Source organism: Acanthisitta chloris, unplaced genomic scaffold, assembly GCF_000695815.1.
Source record: "Acanthisitta chloris isolate BGI_N310 unplaced genomic scaffold, ASM69581v1 scaffold22097, whole genome shotgun sequence".
NCBI lineage: Eukaryota > Metazoa > Chordata > Aves > Passeriformes > Acanthisittidae > Acanthisitta > Acanthisitta chloris.
The window spans coordinates 38,848-52,377 of NW_008682319.1; the positions used below are offsets into that span (position 1 = coordinate 38,848).

The 13,530-nt window shown below is 38.5% G+C and overlaps 1 protein-coding gene across 1 annotated transcript; it reads right to left on the reverse strand.

Annotated features, from left to right (window-relative positions):
• Positions 1–13,059: 13,059 nt before the first annotated feature.
• Positions 13,060–13,228, reverse strand: NXNL2 (nucleoredoxin-like 2; the record flags this gene model as incomplete). The annotated part of the gene is made up of 1 exon (XM_009078494.1): positions 13,060–13,228. A coding segment is annotated over one exon (169 nt), but the record flags the coding sequence as incomplete, so codon positions are not given.
• Between the last annotated feature and the right edge of the window lie 302 nt (positions 13,229–13,530).

Genomic DNA, 13,530 nt, shown 5'->3' on the forward strand with positions numbered 1-13,530 from the left:
GTGAGCCCTATATTTGATCTCATGATTCTCTTTACTGGAAGAACACAGGGAAAAGCACCATTTTTTAGTGTTTTAATCTAAAAGCTATGATATGGAGCTACACCACCAAGAGTCAGATCTAGCTAGGACTGCTTTGCTATAAAAATGTCCCTTCTGTTATGTTTGTTACGAAGTGTTTAACCTGAGCAGTTCAGATCATATCTCCTAAGAGAGGAATTCATACCGTACAGAGTGGTGGGATGGAGGCAAGTTAGGGTTAATTTCAAAGGACTTCTAAACTATTTATGTACTGCACTGAAAATATGTGTTATAGGGTGGGTGACTAGCCTTCTGTGACGGTTGTGCATATTAAAAATGGATTGTCCCAAGAAGTTATGCTTTATAAAGAAAGCCGATTTTGATTTTGCCTAGATGTTTTCAGAGAACCTCATTGTAGAAGATGAACTATTAACTGGTAAACTGAGGGTGAAGGAAAGGGAACAAAAGCGAGCAGGACAGAACAGGTTGATGACAGGATGTCTGAGGAAAATTTAACTTGGTTTGCCTTAAGCAAAGCAGTGTGTTACCTGTGCCCAGATGCATTTCTGAAGACCTCATGGTTGCAATAACAAAGGATAATCTCAGGATATCCCACTCTGCTGGCCCAGGTACTGCTGCTCTCCTTCCCACACAACTCTGACTCCTTCATTCACAGAGATTAAAAACCACAGGCACAAACTGCTTTTACCAAAATTCTGCCTGGGCAAGACTCCGAAGAGAACCTGTCCTAGAAATATGGGTGCAGTGGCCACAGCACTAGAGTATTTAAGTATGTCATTAAAATAACTGGCCATTATTCCTGTCCCTTTAAATGAGCTTAGAAGGTACCTGTAGTGACGCTGCATCCTACCCATGTCCAACAGTATGTCTGGTATCATGTGTGTGATGGAACTTCATTGTTTTTCTTGGGGTAAAAGTTCTTTTCATATAATGCAACTACTTAATTTTTCTTGGAGCAAATATTCTCTCTCCTTCTTCTTTTGTAGGGTATACGTACTTTTGGTGGTGTGAGCATGTAACTGTCATGGTGGTTTTCATTCATAATTCTCTAAGAAAAAATACATATGCATGAAGGTATAAACTCATTTAGCAGTTACAGCTACAGGTCTTTTGGCTATATTATATTTCATACTCATACCAAAAGGTGGTGTTTTCCAAACATTTCAGACCAAGGAAGCCTAGCTTTTCACACTCCCTTACAATCAACTTTTCTAACTGAAAATGTTCTAATGGCAATATGGTTTTGTGAACTACCTGTAACCAAATTAACCATAATTGTGCAGTGAGTCTATAGCCATAGTTTGGTAACCATTGCCTTAGGAATCAAATCACACTACAATTTGTCTTCAGGTCCTGGCATTGCCACACATTTCTTGGGCAATGTTTCCAGACACTTTCATTATGTGTTGTTTTCCCCATCAGTAAAACAAGTACACACAATGTCAGCTGCTTCCCAGGACTGTTGGGATGACTGGTGTTTTGATAATGGTGAAATCTGAGTGGATAGGACCAGAGAGACACAAAGTGTCATTATTAAATTTTGCCATCAAATAAACCCTTCAATTTAGACCGGCAGAATTAAAAGAAAGAAGATTATGAAATTTTAAAAACAGTCAAGAACCAAATAGCAAAGAATGCTCATAATCTTTTGTAAAATTAGATGTTTCAGAAAAATTTACCTGGTTTAACAGTCACAGAAAACAGGCAGATTCATCTACAAGAGAAGAAAGCCAAAACAAACAGTCATGCAGAAGAAAATAATTCTGCCTTTAGCTAATGTCTTGCCTTCCCTGAAGCTGTGTAATGGCATAATTTACCACAATGTTTTGAAAAAGAGAATGACTTAACCAGTTTTGCCTGGGACAAGTTTTAAGCCATCATTTCCCTGAGTAGTTCACAGCTTTACAGCTTCTAGTACTTGGAAGGAAACAGTTTTTAACAAGACTAAATCAAAAACCTGATTGTTTCATTCTTTATCATAACAAATCTTTTTTCCTAGTGGACAAATCATGTTGTTTAACTGGAGGCTAGGAAATTAACCTTGAAAATCTGCCCTGGAATTTGCTATTTTTCTTGTGTTCACTAGTTTCTACTTGTGGTTTCATAGTAAAAACAATACGCTTCCATTTATTTTTGCAGTTATGAGTCCTAAGAGAAAAAGCATTCTATTTTTCATCATTGTTGCTTCCATCAATTTGCTTTTGCTGTTATTATAGTGTGCAGCAACTCAGCTGAAGAATTCCACCTAGTGCAAAGTAATGCAAGAATATTGCTTGTCCACACTTGCAATATTCAATAATAGGAATCATAATTTCTGAGCATGCTGATCAAAATCCTTAGACTGGTACATTTACATGGGAAATAATAGTTACTTTGGTATGTAATAGGACCCACTTTACAATGCATTTTCTTCCACAATTATGGTTGATGTTTATGTAAATTCTGGAAATGTTCTCAACCAGAAACCAGCATAAACTGAGAAAACAGTGTCCCTGGAGATCAATATAATGTTTGTGGTGAGGTAAGTGCTGGGAGAGAAATACAAATCTCATTGCTGTGCTGAAAATCTTCCTTCAATTATTTAAATCCCATGTAAATCCTCTTTTCAGAATTAAATTTAATTTAAATGGGCAACGGACCCTTTTTCTAGCATGAGGGAGAATTTATCTGCAAGAATCTGTCTGGTCTCATACAGAAATTTGTGCATTTCAGGGATATTTATGAATGTGGTTTAGTTTTTCTCCGGAGACTATCACCTGCCTGAGACTAAGTGATGCTGAGTTAACTTCCTGAGCACCCTCAGCAGTTTCAGACATGCCTGTAACTAATGATGTGTTATCTCACCCTCTGAACCAGAAAGAAAAGAGGCAAGGCAATAAAAAAGATTAAATGTTAGATTAGTTTTATATCAAAGCACTGTTTTATAGTTGCTTTTGTAACAGATTTCAGCAACAGATTTACTGCTAAGATAAACCAAAAGGCTGAGAAACCACTCTAAGTATTCACACTGGGATCAGACAGTTACTTTGTTGGGCATCAGGTCAGTGACATTCCTAAAGTATTTATCATCCAGAGACAGAAATGAAAGACTGACAAATTTTTTTTTTGCAGCAGTCTGTCATCAGATTTAGAAGAGACAAAGAAATTTGGATCTCCATGTAACCTTTGATGGAACAAAGTAAAGTATTTCTTTAAAGAAATGACATTTCATTCTGGACAATCACTGGTGGGAAAATAAGGTTTTGTTTTTCAAGGCTGCTGTTAAAAATCTAGTGACAGAGTTTTTAAGCCTCTTGAAAATTTCAGAAAGGTGCAATCTTTGTGAGTCCATAATCTCTTCTCAATAAAATATATTATTAAGCAGGAACTTAATTTTTCAAGATAAGCTGGAAGACAGTAGGATTCTGAGTAGGGTGTGTGTCAGGAATAAAAACAGTAAGAGTGGAACTTTGCAAATAAAACCTAATAAACGTGGAATAATGAATGCACCACTACATTTGCACAAGAGAGATATGTTTAATTTTTAAGTTTATTTTATGATAAATTGTGTATTTGTTAGCTACTGTACCATCCTGGGTAACTAATATGAACTAGAAATGCTTACCTGTCTGATTGAGAGGCCTCTTTGTTTTCTTAGAGCTCTTAGCTCTTAATTATCCATGGTCAATCATCTGTTGTTTCATGTTTATTTTCCAAGTCCTGTTTCCAAGTCCTGATAAGTCTTAATGAAATTTTCTGAAGTATCACAAAAAGTAAATAAGGAATTACCTTAATGCTGTAATATACTGTTGGATAGCCTAGTGTTTGTGTACTATAAGATGATCTCTTTCTAGGGAGGTCAGTTTTTATTGAGTGACATAAATCACAGTTCTGCATATTTAGAACAGACATATGTACACAGACCTAAAATTTTAAACTTAATTTTCCATCTTACCTTCCAGACTGTAACTCAGTGGTATAACTTTACACGTACATTTTTTAAAAAGGAATCCTTTTTTAATCATGCATTCAAACTTATCCTGAATACAAATAAAGTAAGTCTGCTAGAAGATTTTCTCTTACTAATACATGAAAATTAAGGACCTAGTGTAATTCAGTACAAAATGGTAAATCAAAGAGTGATAAATATGGATAACAAAAACTGGAGAAACAAGAGGAAAATTAAAGGTTATATGCTGAAAACCAGCAGGAGGCTACTGCTCCATGGCTAACCCTTGCATTCACTGACCCTGTGTTTAATGACATGTGTTGTCTGGTGAGATAAAAATAGCCTTTCCCCTGAGTCCTCAAGAATTGCGAATCTCATTCTCAGTTAAAAAAAAAAAAAATTCCTCAGACGAAAACAAAAATTGTTCAGAGAAGAATCTGAACACCTCGTAGCAGCTGAACAGACAGGATTTCTCAAGACAGGCATAGCATGGAGTAAGGAGAGGGAGATGTATCAAACACACTTTGCAATCTTTTTCATCCTTTACCTTGCCTAGCAAAGGACCAAGCAGGTCTCTTTGTTACCCTCAGAGGAGGATTCAGGTTTGGATTCTGTTACTGTGTCTTGGCTTTGCTGTTCCATACAGAAAGCACAGGCAACACAGAGGGGTAGGACCGGTTCCTCCCATTCTTCCCTCCTTAGTTTGAGCTACTATTGGCCTTGGTATACAGCAACAGATGCCAGTCTGAAGGCTGGGCTTATAGCAACTGCAAAGTAACACATGTTCCCCCTTTCCTCTCTCCCTTCTAGTCAGGAGCAGCTGCAGATGGCTGTACCTCTTGCTAGCTTGCATAACATGCAAACACCCACTCCCTTACTATTTAAAGTAGAAGAGACCCTCCCGTGTCCCACTTCAATAATCACCCGGACTCTATCCAGCATTATAATTACACCACCCTTCTGAAAGCCACAGGAATGCTTCTGGAGGCCAAGCACTATTGGATTATCTACATGCTAAAAGCAGTTGCAGTGTAGCAACAGATTATTTGTCAACATGTACAGTTTGTCAGCAAATGCAGCTGGTATGATAAAACCTGGAAGGGTTCCATCGATTCCCCCAATGTGAATTAAGATGCAAACAAGGTCAAATCCCACCAAGGAGTGTGAATTTTGCCATTTTCACTCACACGAGAGGAAAGGAAGTGATAGAAGAGCCAGAAATAGGAAAAAGCGAGAAGTAAGCAAGATTTAAGATGCAGAAGTAGGAATGGCCTTGTTGGTCTGGGTCCCCTGTGGTGGCAGTGAAGGAGCTCTGAAGGAACTCACTAAAATGGCTACTTAGATACTGTCCCAGAATGGGGTGTTTTTCAGTGGGTGTATGACAGTCCTGCCCAGGCTGGGAAACCACGGCCTGTCGTGGTTATCATGCAGGCAATGGCATCACACAACAGTCGCGTGCTATCCTGTCCAGTTCTGCGTGTGAACAGACTCTTGATGGGCTGTCAAGGATTGGGTCTCCCCTCAGGAGCTGTTGCTGCCCACAGTGGTGATTGGCTGTGGTGAGCCACTGTTACCACGGCATTTACTAAGTCCTTACATCCCCAGGTCTTTACCAAGTCTTTTGCCCTGGGAAAGTTGCAGTCCAAACGCAGATAGAGATCTGTTATTTAGTCCTCCTTCAGCAAACTCATCAAGCTTTGAGACAAACAACCAGGCTTTGGCCACACAACAAGCTGTCAAAGCTAGGCAATGTTGAAACAAACACTCCTTCAAGGTCCCTTACAGGTTGCATATCCAGACTGCACTTGATGGTCTCAAGCTTTTGCCTCGAAGCTCTAACAGATCAGATACTTCTAATATACCCTCTAGAGTCTTCTGATTTTATACTGCATATTGTGTTTTGGCACCTGACAATTAGGTAAGAATGTTCTAGGATGAGACTGAAAATAAATACCTCAAACTAATAGTCTTCCTTCAAAGGGTAAGTGTGTCAGCCCTTCTTAAAACAAATCTGGTAAGCAGATTACAAACCACAGCTCGATTTGTGAGCAAGGAACATTCTGTGTTGATTCACAGAGTTCAACTGGTCAGAAATTCCCAGGCTTCAAATACAAGAGAACATAAATTGCTGAAAAGTGCTACAACCTATCATGCTTTTGTGAATTGCTACACAAAATAGTTGTCATGGTGTAAACACAGCCTACTTCACAGATTCAAGTCACACAGAAGAAGGTTATTTCTACAGCTATAGGAGAGAAGGCAGACAGAAGGAGGTTCAGCCTTCTGACAATACAAACTGTGTCATAACACAACACTACTGGGGTCTATATACATTTACAGCAGATATAAACTGCTCAGTGAAGGGGTTTGGTAAGGCAGGGCAGCAGCATCTGTATAGAAGAGAACTGTGTTCCAGCAGATGTACCCATTTCTTCCTGATAACCCAGAAACTGCAGCCATGTGAACTCACATACCTTTGTCCAGCTTCTCAATTTCTTACTTGTGATGCTGCTGTGTCCTTGACCCAGTTTTGACCATGGCAAGGCCTGTTTCCACAAACTTGCCAGAAAGTTGTTTAGTCTTGGATATTTTCTCGAAGATTCAGATGAAGTTGGTTCTTATTCCTTTGATTTGAGCATGAAGTGAAAGGTTTGAAATTTCGTAATACCATCTAATAGAAGAGTTTGAAAGGGATTTTTGGCCAATCTTGCTCATTTTCATATCAAGTTATGCTATCTCAAATGCAGGATGACTCAAACAAATGCAGGAGAATTTTACTGGCACAACACCACATCGGTTTCAGCCCAGAGTCCCATCAACTTTGCCAGTTTCTTTCATGGCAGTTACAGCTTCTTCTAAAACAAGCAGTTAGGTCTGTCTTTCTTCTTTCCACGTGAGAGACTTCTGCCTTGGTCTCTGCACCTGATCTCTCCTTCTGCACCATGCACAGTAAAATCCTCCACTCAAATTCTTATGTGACCTTAAATGTGCTCCTAGGGGAGCCTAGGAACACTTCTGTGCTAAATGATTTAAACTTCTGTTTGACATATTTCTCTGAGTCTGTACCACTGTGCTTAAATGCAATTTTTTTTTTATAGAAACAGTACTTTCTATAGCAACTTCTTCAGCTGACACAATGTTTCTTAACATTGAAGAGTCATGACATGTACTGAACTTGATCGAGGGAAATCTAAATGAAATTGAGGATGTAGAAGGCTTAAACCCTCTTCTGTTTGTATTTGCTCATTTATATGTCCATCTTTATAAAAACTGACAAAAGAAAATTTAGGGTTGCCAATTTATGAATAGTGCCTCCACAGAGAACACATAACAGTTTGAGCTGACTCTAACTTTGCCCTTAACAAATAACTCAGCTGTACAAAAGGCAAAACCAGGTTGTGCTCAGGGTGGAAGTGGTATCAAAATGTATGTATCAGCTGTTGTTTTCTGAAGAACACATCTGCAGTGTAGTTTTCTCTCTTACTGCAAAAAGAGCGACTGATATTTAATCTTGCATGTAGTCTCAGCTGAGATGCAAAGTGAAACATTAAGTTAGTATTAAAACTGCATATTCAAGAAATCATTACAGCATTTTAAGAAATTTTGTGATTACCTACTTTAGATCTTTATTCTTCAGCCCAAATCTCATAATTATACAGTTTAGGAGTGACAAAAACTTTGTTAACTTCCATTTTTCTATTCCCAGAGGAAATGTAAGAATTTTGAAAACCATAACTATTCTCTGCATAGGTAATTATCATGGTCATATCACATTCTGGCAGAAGACTCTTCTCAGAGCTTCCAAAGGAGTCTTCCATGTAACAAACCCAAAGTCTAAAACATGTGAGCCTGAAATCTCCTTTCACTGCAAGTCCTCAAAAAATAATTGCAATAAATTGAAAAAGTAAACATTATTTTTTTTAAATCACATTTACACACATATATTTTAACACATTCCTCATACCTCATCTCTTTAGTGATATTTGTATGGGACAGACAAGTACTAGCTAGAAAGAAGAGGACAGAAAACTTCCTCGCTGTTCCATATGGTTCAATGTATATTATACAGGTATGCTCAGTAGTAAGTGCAGCTATAATATATGTTCTACACACGTGATGAATGGGAAATATGACATTGCCTTAAACACCCAATGTATCTAACTCAACATACATCAAAGATCATCACCTTTTATTCCAAAACCTGATTTTAGGGGAAAGTGATGAGGTCCTCAGTGGACAGAGGCATGCAGCATTTCAGAAATCATTTGGATGAAAAAGTGACTGTCAACCACAGCCATACATTCTGTTAGGCAAGAACAGGCCTGCAGATCACCAAGTAAAAGTAGCAGCCTCTGGTATAGCATCTTCACCTGGAACAAAAGAAACCCAGCTCTTTCATGCTTTGTTGAAATATGTCAGTCTTGTCTTGGATAAAATCTGAAAGCAGAATACAACTTTTGGTGAAATCCATGATTCAGATTAATGCATCCTTTGTATAGTAATGGTTTCTTTGCCTTTTTTTTTTTTTATCTTTTAGATGCATTCAGGCTACTCAATCTTTTAGTGGCTAGATCCAATGACAGACTATTACTATTGTATTACCAGCTAAATGTTTAGCACAATTGAGAGCAATCTGAAATTCTGTAATTAGATCTATGAACTTTTTTTTACCATGCAATGCACAGAAAAGCACAGCACAGAAAAGGTGACCTTGGCATTTTCCACTTTGTTCACTATTTCATCCATGGACTGATAATGAGCAGCTGTTAAAACTTAAATAAACTGCAGTCTCAGGCGAGCTTAACTTCATGAGGAAAGGACTGAATTATGTGCTAGTTTTAACTCAAGATAGATGTTACATTAACAGCATTTCTGCCTGGTCTATGTTCTTCCATGAGCCAAGTAGCAGCAGTTGTAGGGCAAAACTGCTGTCCAACAACATTCAACATTCAAGCAGTAGCACACAGACAATGACAATTTTTTAAGGGTAGTTTTAGTTTAGAGCCCTTTTCTGCAAACCACAGAAGCACACACATAAATTCAAGTAGCCAATGTAGCAAGACGAAAGCAAACCTAAGTTGGTCCCAAAACCCCACTTCAACTCTTTCACTCTCTATGTTTTGAGGGTCTCTACAATTGCAGAGGCCACTGTCCACAGACAAGGTAATTTTGTATTTATGTTTTACCCGGGTCAGATGTTGATTTTGATATTTTAGCCAATGCTAATTAAATGACACTGCAAGTGAAATACAAGACAGAAATCTGAAATCTTTTAGTACAGCACAAACAAATTTGCTAATTAGAAGACATATATTCAAATATACTTTAGAGAAAGCCAAAAGTCAAAATAAAAGAGAGAAATGTTCCTTGCATTTCTGATGAAGTTTACTTCATGTCTGAATCTGCCACAATGCTCTGCCTCTTCCCAAATCATATGTTCAGTAGTCACAGAAGAGCCTGCAACATGCACCTTCAGCTAGTCAGTCCCCACAAGAGTCACAGTATGGATCAATTCTCAAAGTACCAAATTACAATCCTTGCAATTGTTCCTAGCAAAAATAATTCTCCATAAATTCTACAAAAATTTCAACACTGTAGGTTCTTGAGAAATTTTAGCATACGTTGATCCAGAAATAATTTACTAATAATGGACAATATCTTCTCCAATGGGATAAGGAGGGATGCTCCTGCTTTTAACCTTACTTGGCTTTTAGCTGATTCCTTTTTGAGTGTGCAGCATCAATCAATGTCACTGTTCTCCTGTCTATTGTTGTATTTAAAAATTGTATTTTTCTTCCCCCACACCAAAAAAGTACTGAATGCTACATTCACTTATATTCAAGGTAACTGTGATAAAGATGGAAGGTAGAAAGCTGACAATGAATTGAGAAAGAATTTAGGAAAGTTAAAGGGACAATTCTACAAATTCAAGTATTAGTATGATGGTACGTTCCATTTCCAATGGACATACATTCCAAGTAATAACAAGCCTTACAATTGATGCACTGAGATTTGCTCCCCTACTTTGACAAGGTACTGCTAATATGCAAATATTTTCACTACCCTGTACTTGTCAAACATAGATTATTTTAGCACTGACAAGGCAAACAAATTTTCTGAACTTCCAAACACTGGTGCAAAAAGACACTCCTTGATCGGAGTCAAACCAGGTGTTTTGTATAGTATATATCTTTGTTTCATCATTATGAATTTCCTAGCTGAATTTTACTTTAAACTTGTGTTACTGAATCAGTGACAATAATTCAAAGGACCTAACTCCATCTCAGTCATAAAATACTGTGTTCTTCCATCTATGTACACATAGACAAAAAATGAACCAAGATATCTTGGTTGAAGTAATGCCTGATAACTGGTAATAGGTCACAATGGATGCTTTTGCTATATAATTTATTCCACATTCAGGCAGCATATGTTAAAAACTTCTGGAAGCACTTTTATTATTCTTTTCTCATCTTTTATTTGAAATATATTTGCCATTAGCTGGTCTCAGAACAGCAGGCAGTGCCCACACATCACTTGCACAAAAAATTCATTTAAGGAGCTTAGCATTCATTAGAAAAGAACATGACTATTATTCACATGGTTAGATGGCAAAAAATAGGAAATGTGGTATACCCAGATGTGATTTTAAGAACAGCTATAAGATGCTCAGAATTCATAACTGCTGAACACTTCCTAGAGCTAATGGTTTTCATTTTAAATACAGTTTCTCTGTAGTACTTTTTTTTTTGACATGTTGTGAAGTGTACACTGCTTTTTATGCACATTCCCTCCCACTCTTCAGAGAAAAAAATGTTTGCCTCCATTACAAGTTATGTTATTAAATTATAAAATTATTCACACACATCAATTTCAGATGTTCTTTGTTGAGTTTTCTCATGATAAGGCAAATGTTGCTCAACAAACAAGGGAGACAGTTGTGGATGGAACCAATAAGCAAAGAGACTGCAGAAGGGACAAAGTAGTCAACAAAACTGGCTGTTGTGGAATCCCTTCAAACACAGGCATGAAAAGAATGCCTGCAGAACAACCACATTCTGCTGCTCTGGGGAACCAGCATGCTTGGGTGCCTCACTGAAATGCCACTATGAATACACACAGCCCAGGGCAAAGATAGAGGAGTCAGAACGCTGGGTGCAGTTACAGGGCTGTGACCCCCTTGGGATCACAAAGATGCAGTGAGGCAGTTCACACAACTAGAGTGCCAGAACGGATGGACACAGGCTCTTCTACTCCAGATTGAGCAATCCAGACTTGAAGTGTTGGTAACATGTGCTAGTAACCAAGCTAATGATAACTCTGTTAAAGGCTTTAATTTCTTATCACCAAACACCTGGCTTGCATAGGAAGTGTTTCTTTAGTTCAATAATTGCCTGCATGTTTGGCCTGGGACCCCCACTCATGAAGACTATCAAATCTGACCACAACAACTGGTGGAGAACACAGATAAATCAAGCTGTAGCTTGTTACAAAATAGTCATAGAATCACAGAATTTTAGGAGTTGGAATGGACCTTACAGATCATGTAGTCACAATCCCCCTGCCATGAGCAAGGACATCTCTCACTGGACCAGGATGCTCAAGGCCTCATCCAGACTGGCTTTGAATAATGCCAGGGTTGGGGCAGTGTCTCACCACTCTCACAGGAAAAAACTCTTTTCTAAAATGTAACCTAAATTTCCCCTCCTTTAGTTTGAACTCAATACCCCTTGTCCTATCATTGTGGTTCCTAACAGAGTGTCCCTCTCCAGCTCCTCTGTAGGCCTCTACAGATACTGAAAAGCTGCTATGAGGTCTCCACGCAGTCTTCTCTTCTCCAGGCTGAACAGCCTCAACTTCCTCAGCCTGACTTCATAGGGGAGATGCTCCAGTCCTCTTACCAACTTCATGGCCTCCTCTGGACTTGCTCCAACAGTTCCATGTCCTTCTCATGTTGAGGGCACCAGAATTGCATGCAGTATTCCAGGTGGGGTCTCAGGAAAGCAGAGGGGGAGAATTACCTCCTTTGACCTGCTGTCCACACTCCTTTAGATGCAGCCCAGGATTCAATTGGCTTTCTGGGCTGTTAGTGCACACTGCCAGCTCATGCTGTTTCTCATCCACTGTCACTCCCAGGTCTTTCTCCTTATTCGTGGTCTCAGCTACTTCCCCACCCAACCTGTAGGTGTGCCTGGGATTGCCATGGCCCAGATGTAGGACCTTGCATTTCATTTTGTTGAATTTCATGAGGTTTGCCCACCTCATGGTGGCAAAAGCCTGGGCATTTGTCACAGAGAGCTGGTATAAATTTTTATGTTCTTCTACAAGTTGCGGCAAAAGGAAAAGATGGAAAATGGTTTCTTCTTGGACTTGACCTTGATGTTAACTTGACATCTAATATCATAGAATCATAGAATGGCTTGTGTTGGAAAGGACCTTAAGAATCATCTAGTTGCAATCCCAAACTTAGTTTATAGGGCCAAGTTTTAAAATCCAGAGGTAAGGAAAACAGCAGAACTATACATAAATATAAACAAATCTCCCACAAAGTAAAATAAGAATAATAATTCTTCAGTACTGACAAATAAATGTGTTCTATTTAAAAATCATGACATTTTCTGATTGTCTTGTTAAGATGGACAAGGAAGACGCATTAGACAGAATTCATAAACAGTTCTTTATTAAAGCAAACAATTTCATTTTCTTAATAAAATACGTGCTAATCACCTGAAAAACTGTCATCAATAAAATAATTTTTGCATATATTTTTACTGTACTGATTTTGCAAAGTAAGTGTTTGCATAGATTTCACAGTTTTCCATAATTACTGTCTAAACCAGCCTATTCTTCTGAGGTTCTTCGGTCAGGAATGCTTTGGTTCATACTGAATACAGTACATAGAACAATACAAATAAAACAATGCTTGCACTTTATGACTTACTGGAACATGTAATCTTCAAATCAAAAATAAAATTTGTTTACAAGCAAAGATAAATAAGCCTTACCCTTCTTGTTCTGAACTAAGCAACAGCCTTTTCAGAGCTCTACCAAGTTCTCCATGATGCCTTGTCCTGCTTTCATCTGCCAACTTTTTAGCTAGAAAAATTCTGAAATATGTCTGCACTCTCAAGCCAGTTCCGAAAACAGGATAGCCCTTTGTCTCTGATCTGTTTTCTTCCCTTGTCTGTAATGACTTCTCCGGTTTGTTTCACAATCACCAGTTTAGGAATTGCTGTTATGTTGTATTTCTTCTTCAGATCACTGAAAGGAAAAAAAATTGAAAATAAAACACACCATTAGGGAGCATCTTAAGAAAACTCCTGGTCGCTCATGAGAGCTACTCTGGTCAGGATATGTGGGACAGCAGAAGTGCCTGAGCTTCCTCAGAGCTTGAGGTACAACACGGGATAGCATAGGGAAACGAACAAGGCTGCACTTGGGAGTCTACATGGTGAAACACAGCTCTTAGAGACAGCATCCTTCCTGTAAGCGTTCTTCACTGCTGCCTGTAGTTTCCACAGGAGCAGAGACTCTGAGACTTAAATATGTCCCCCGAAGGAAAG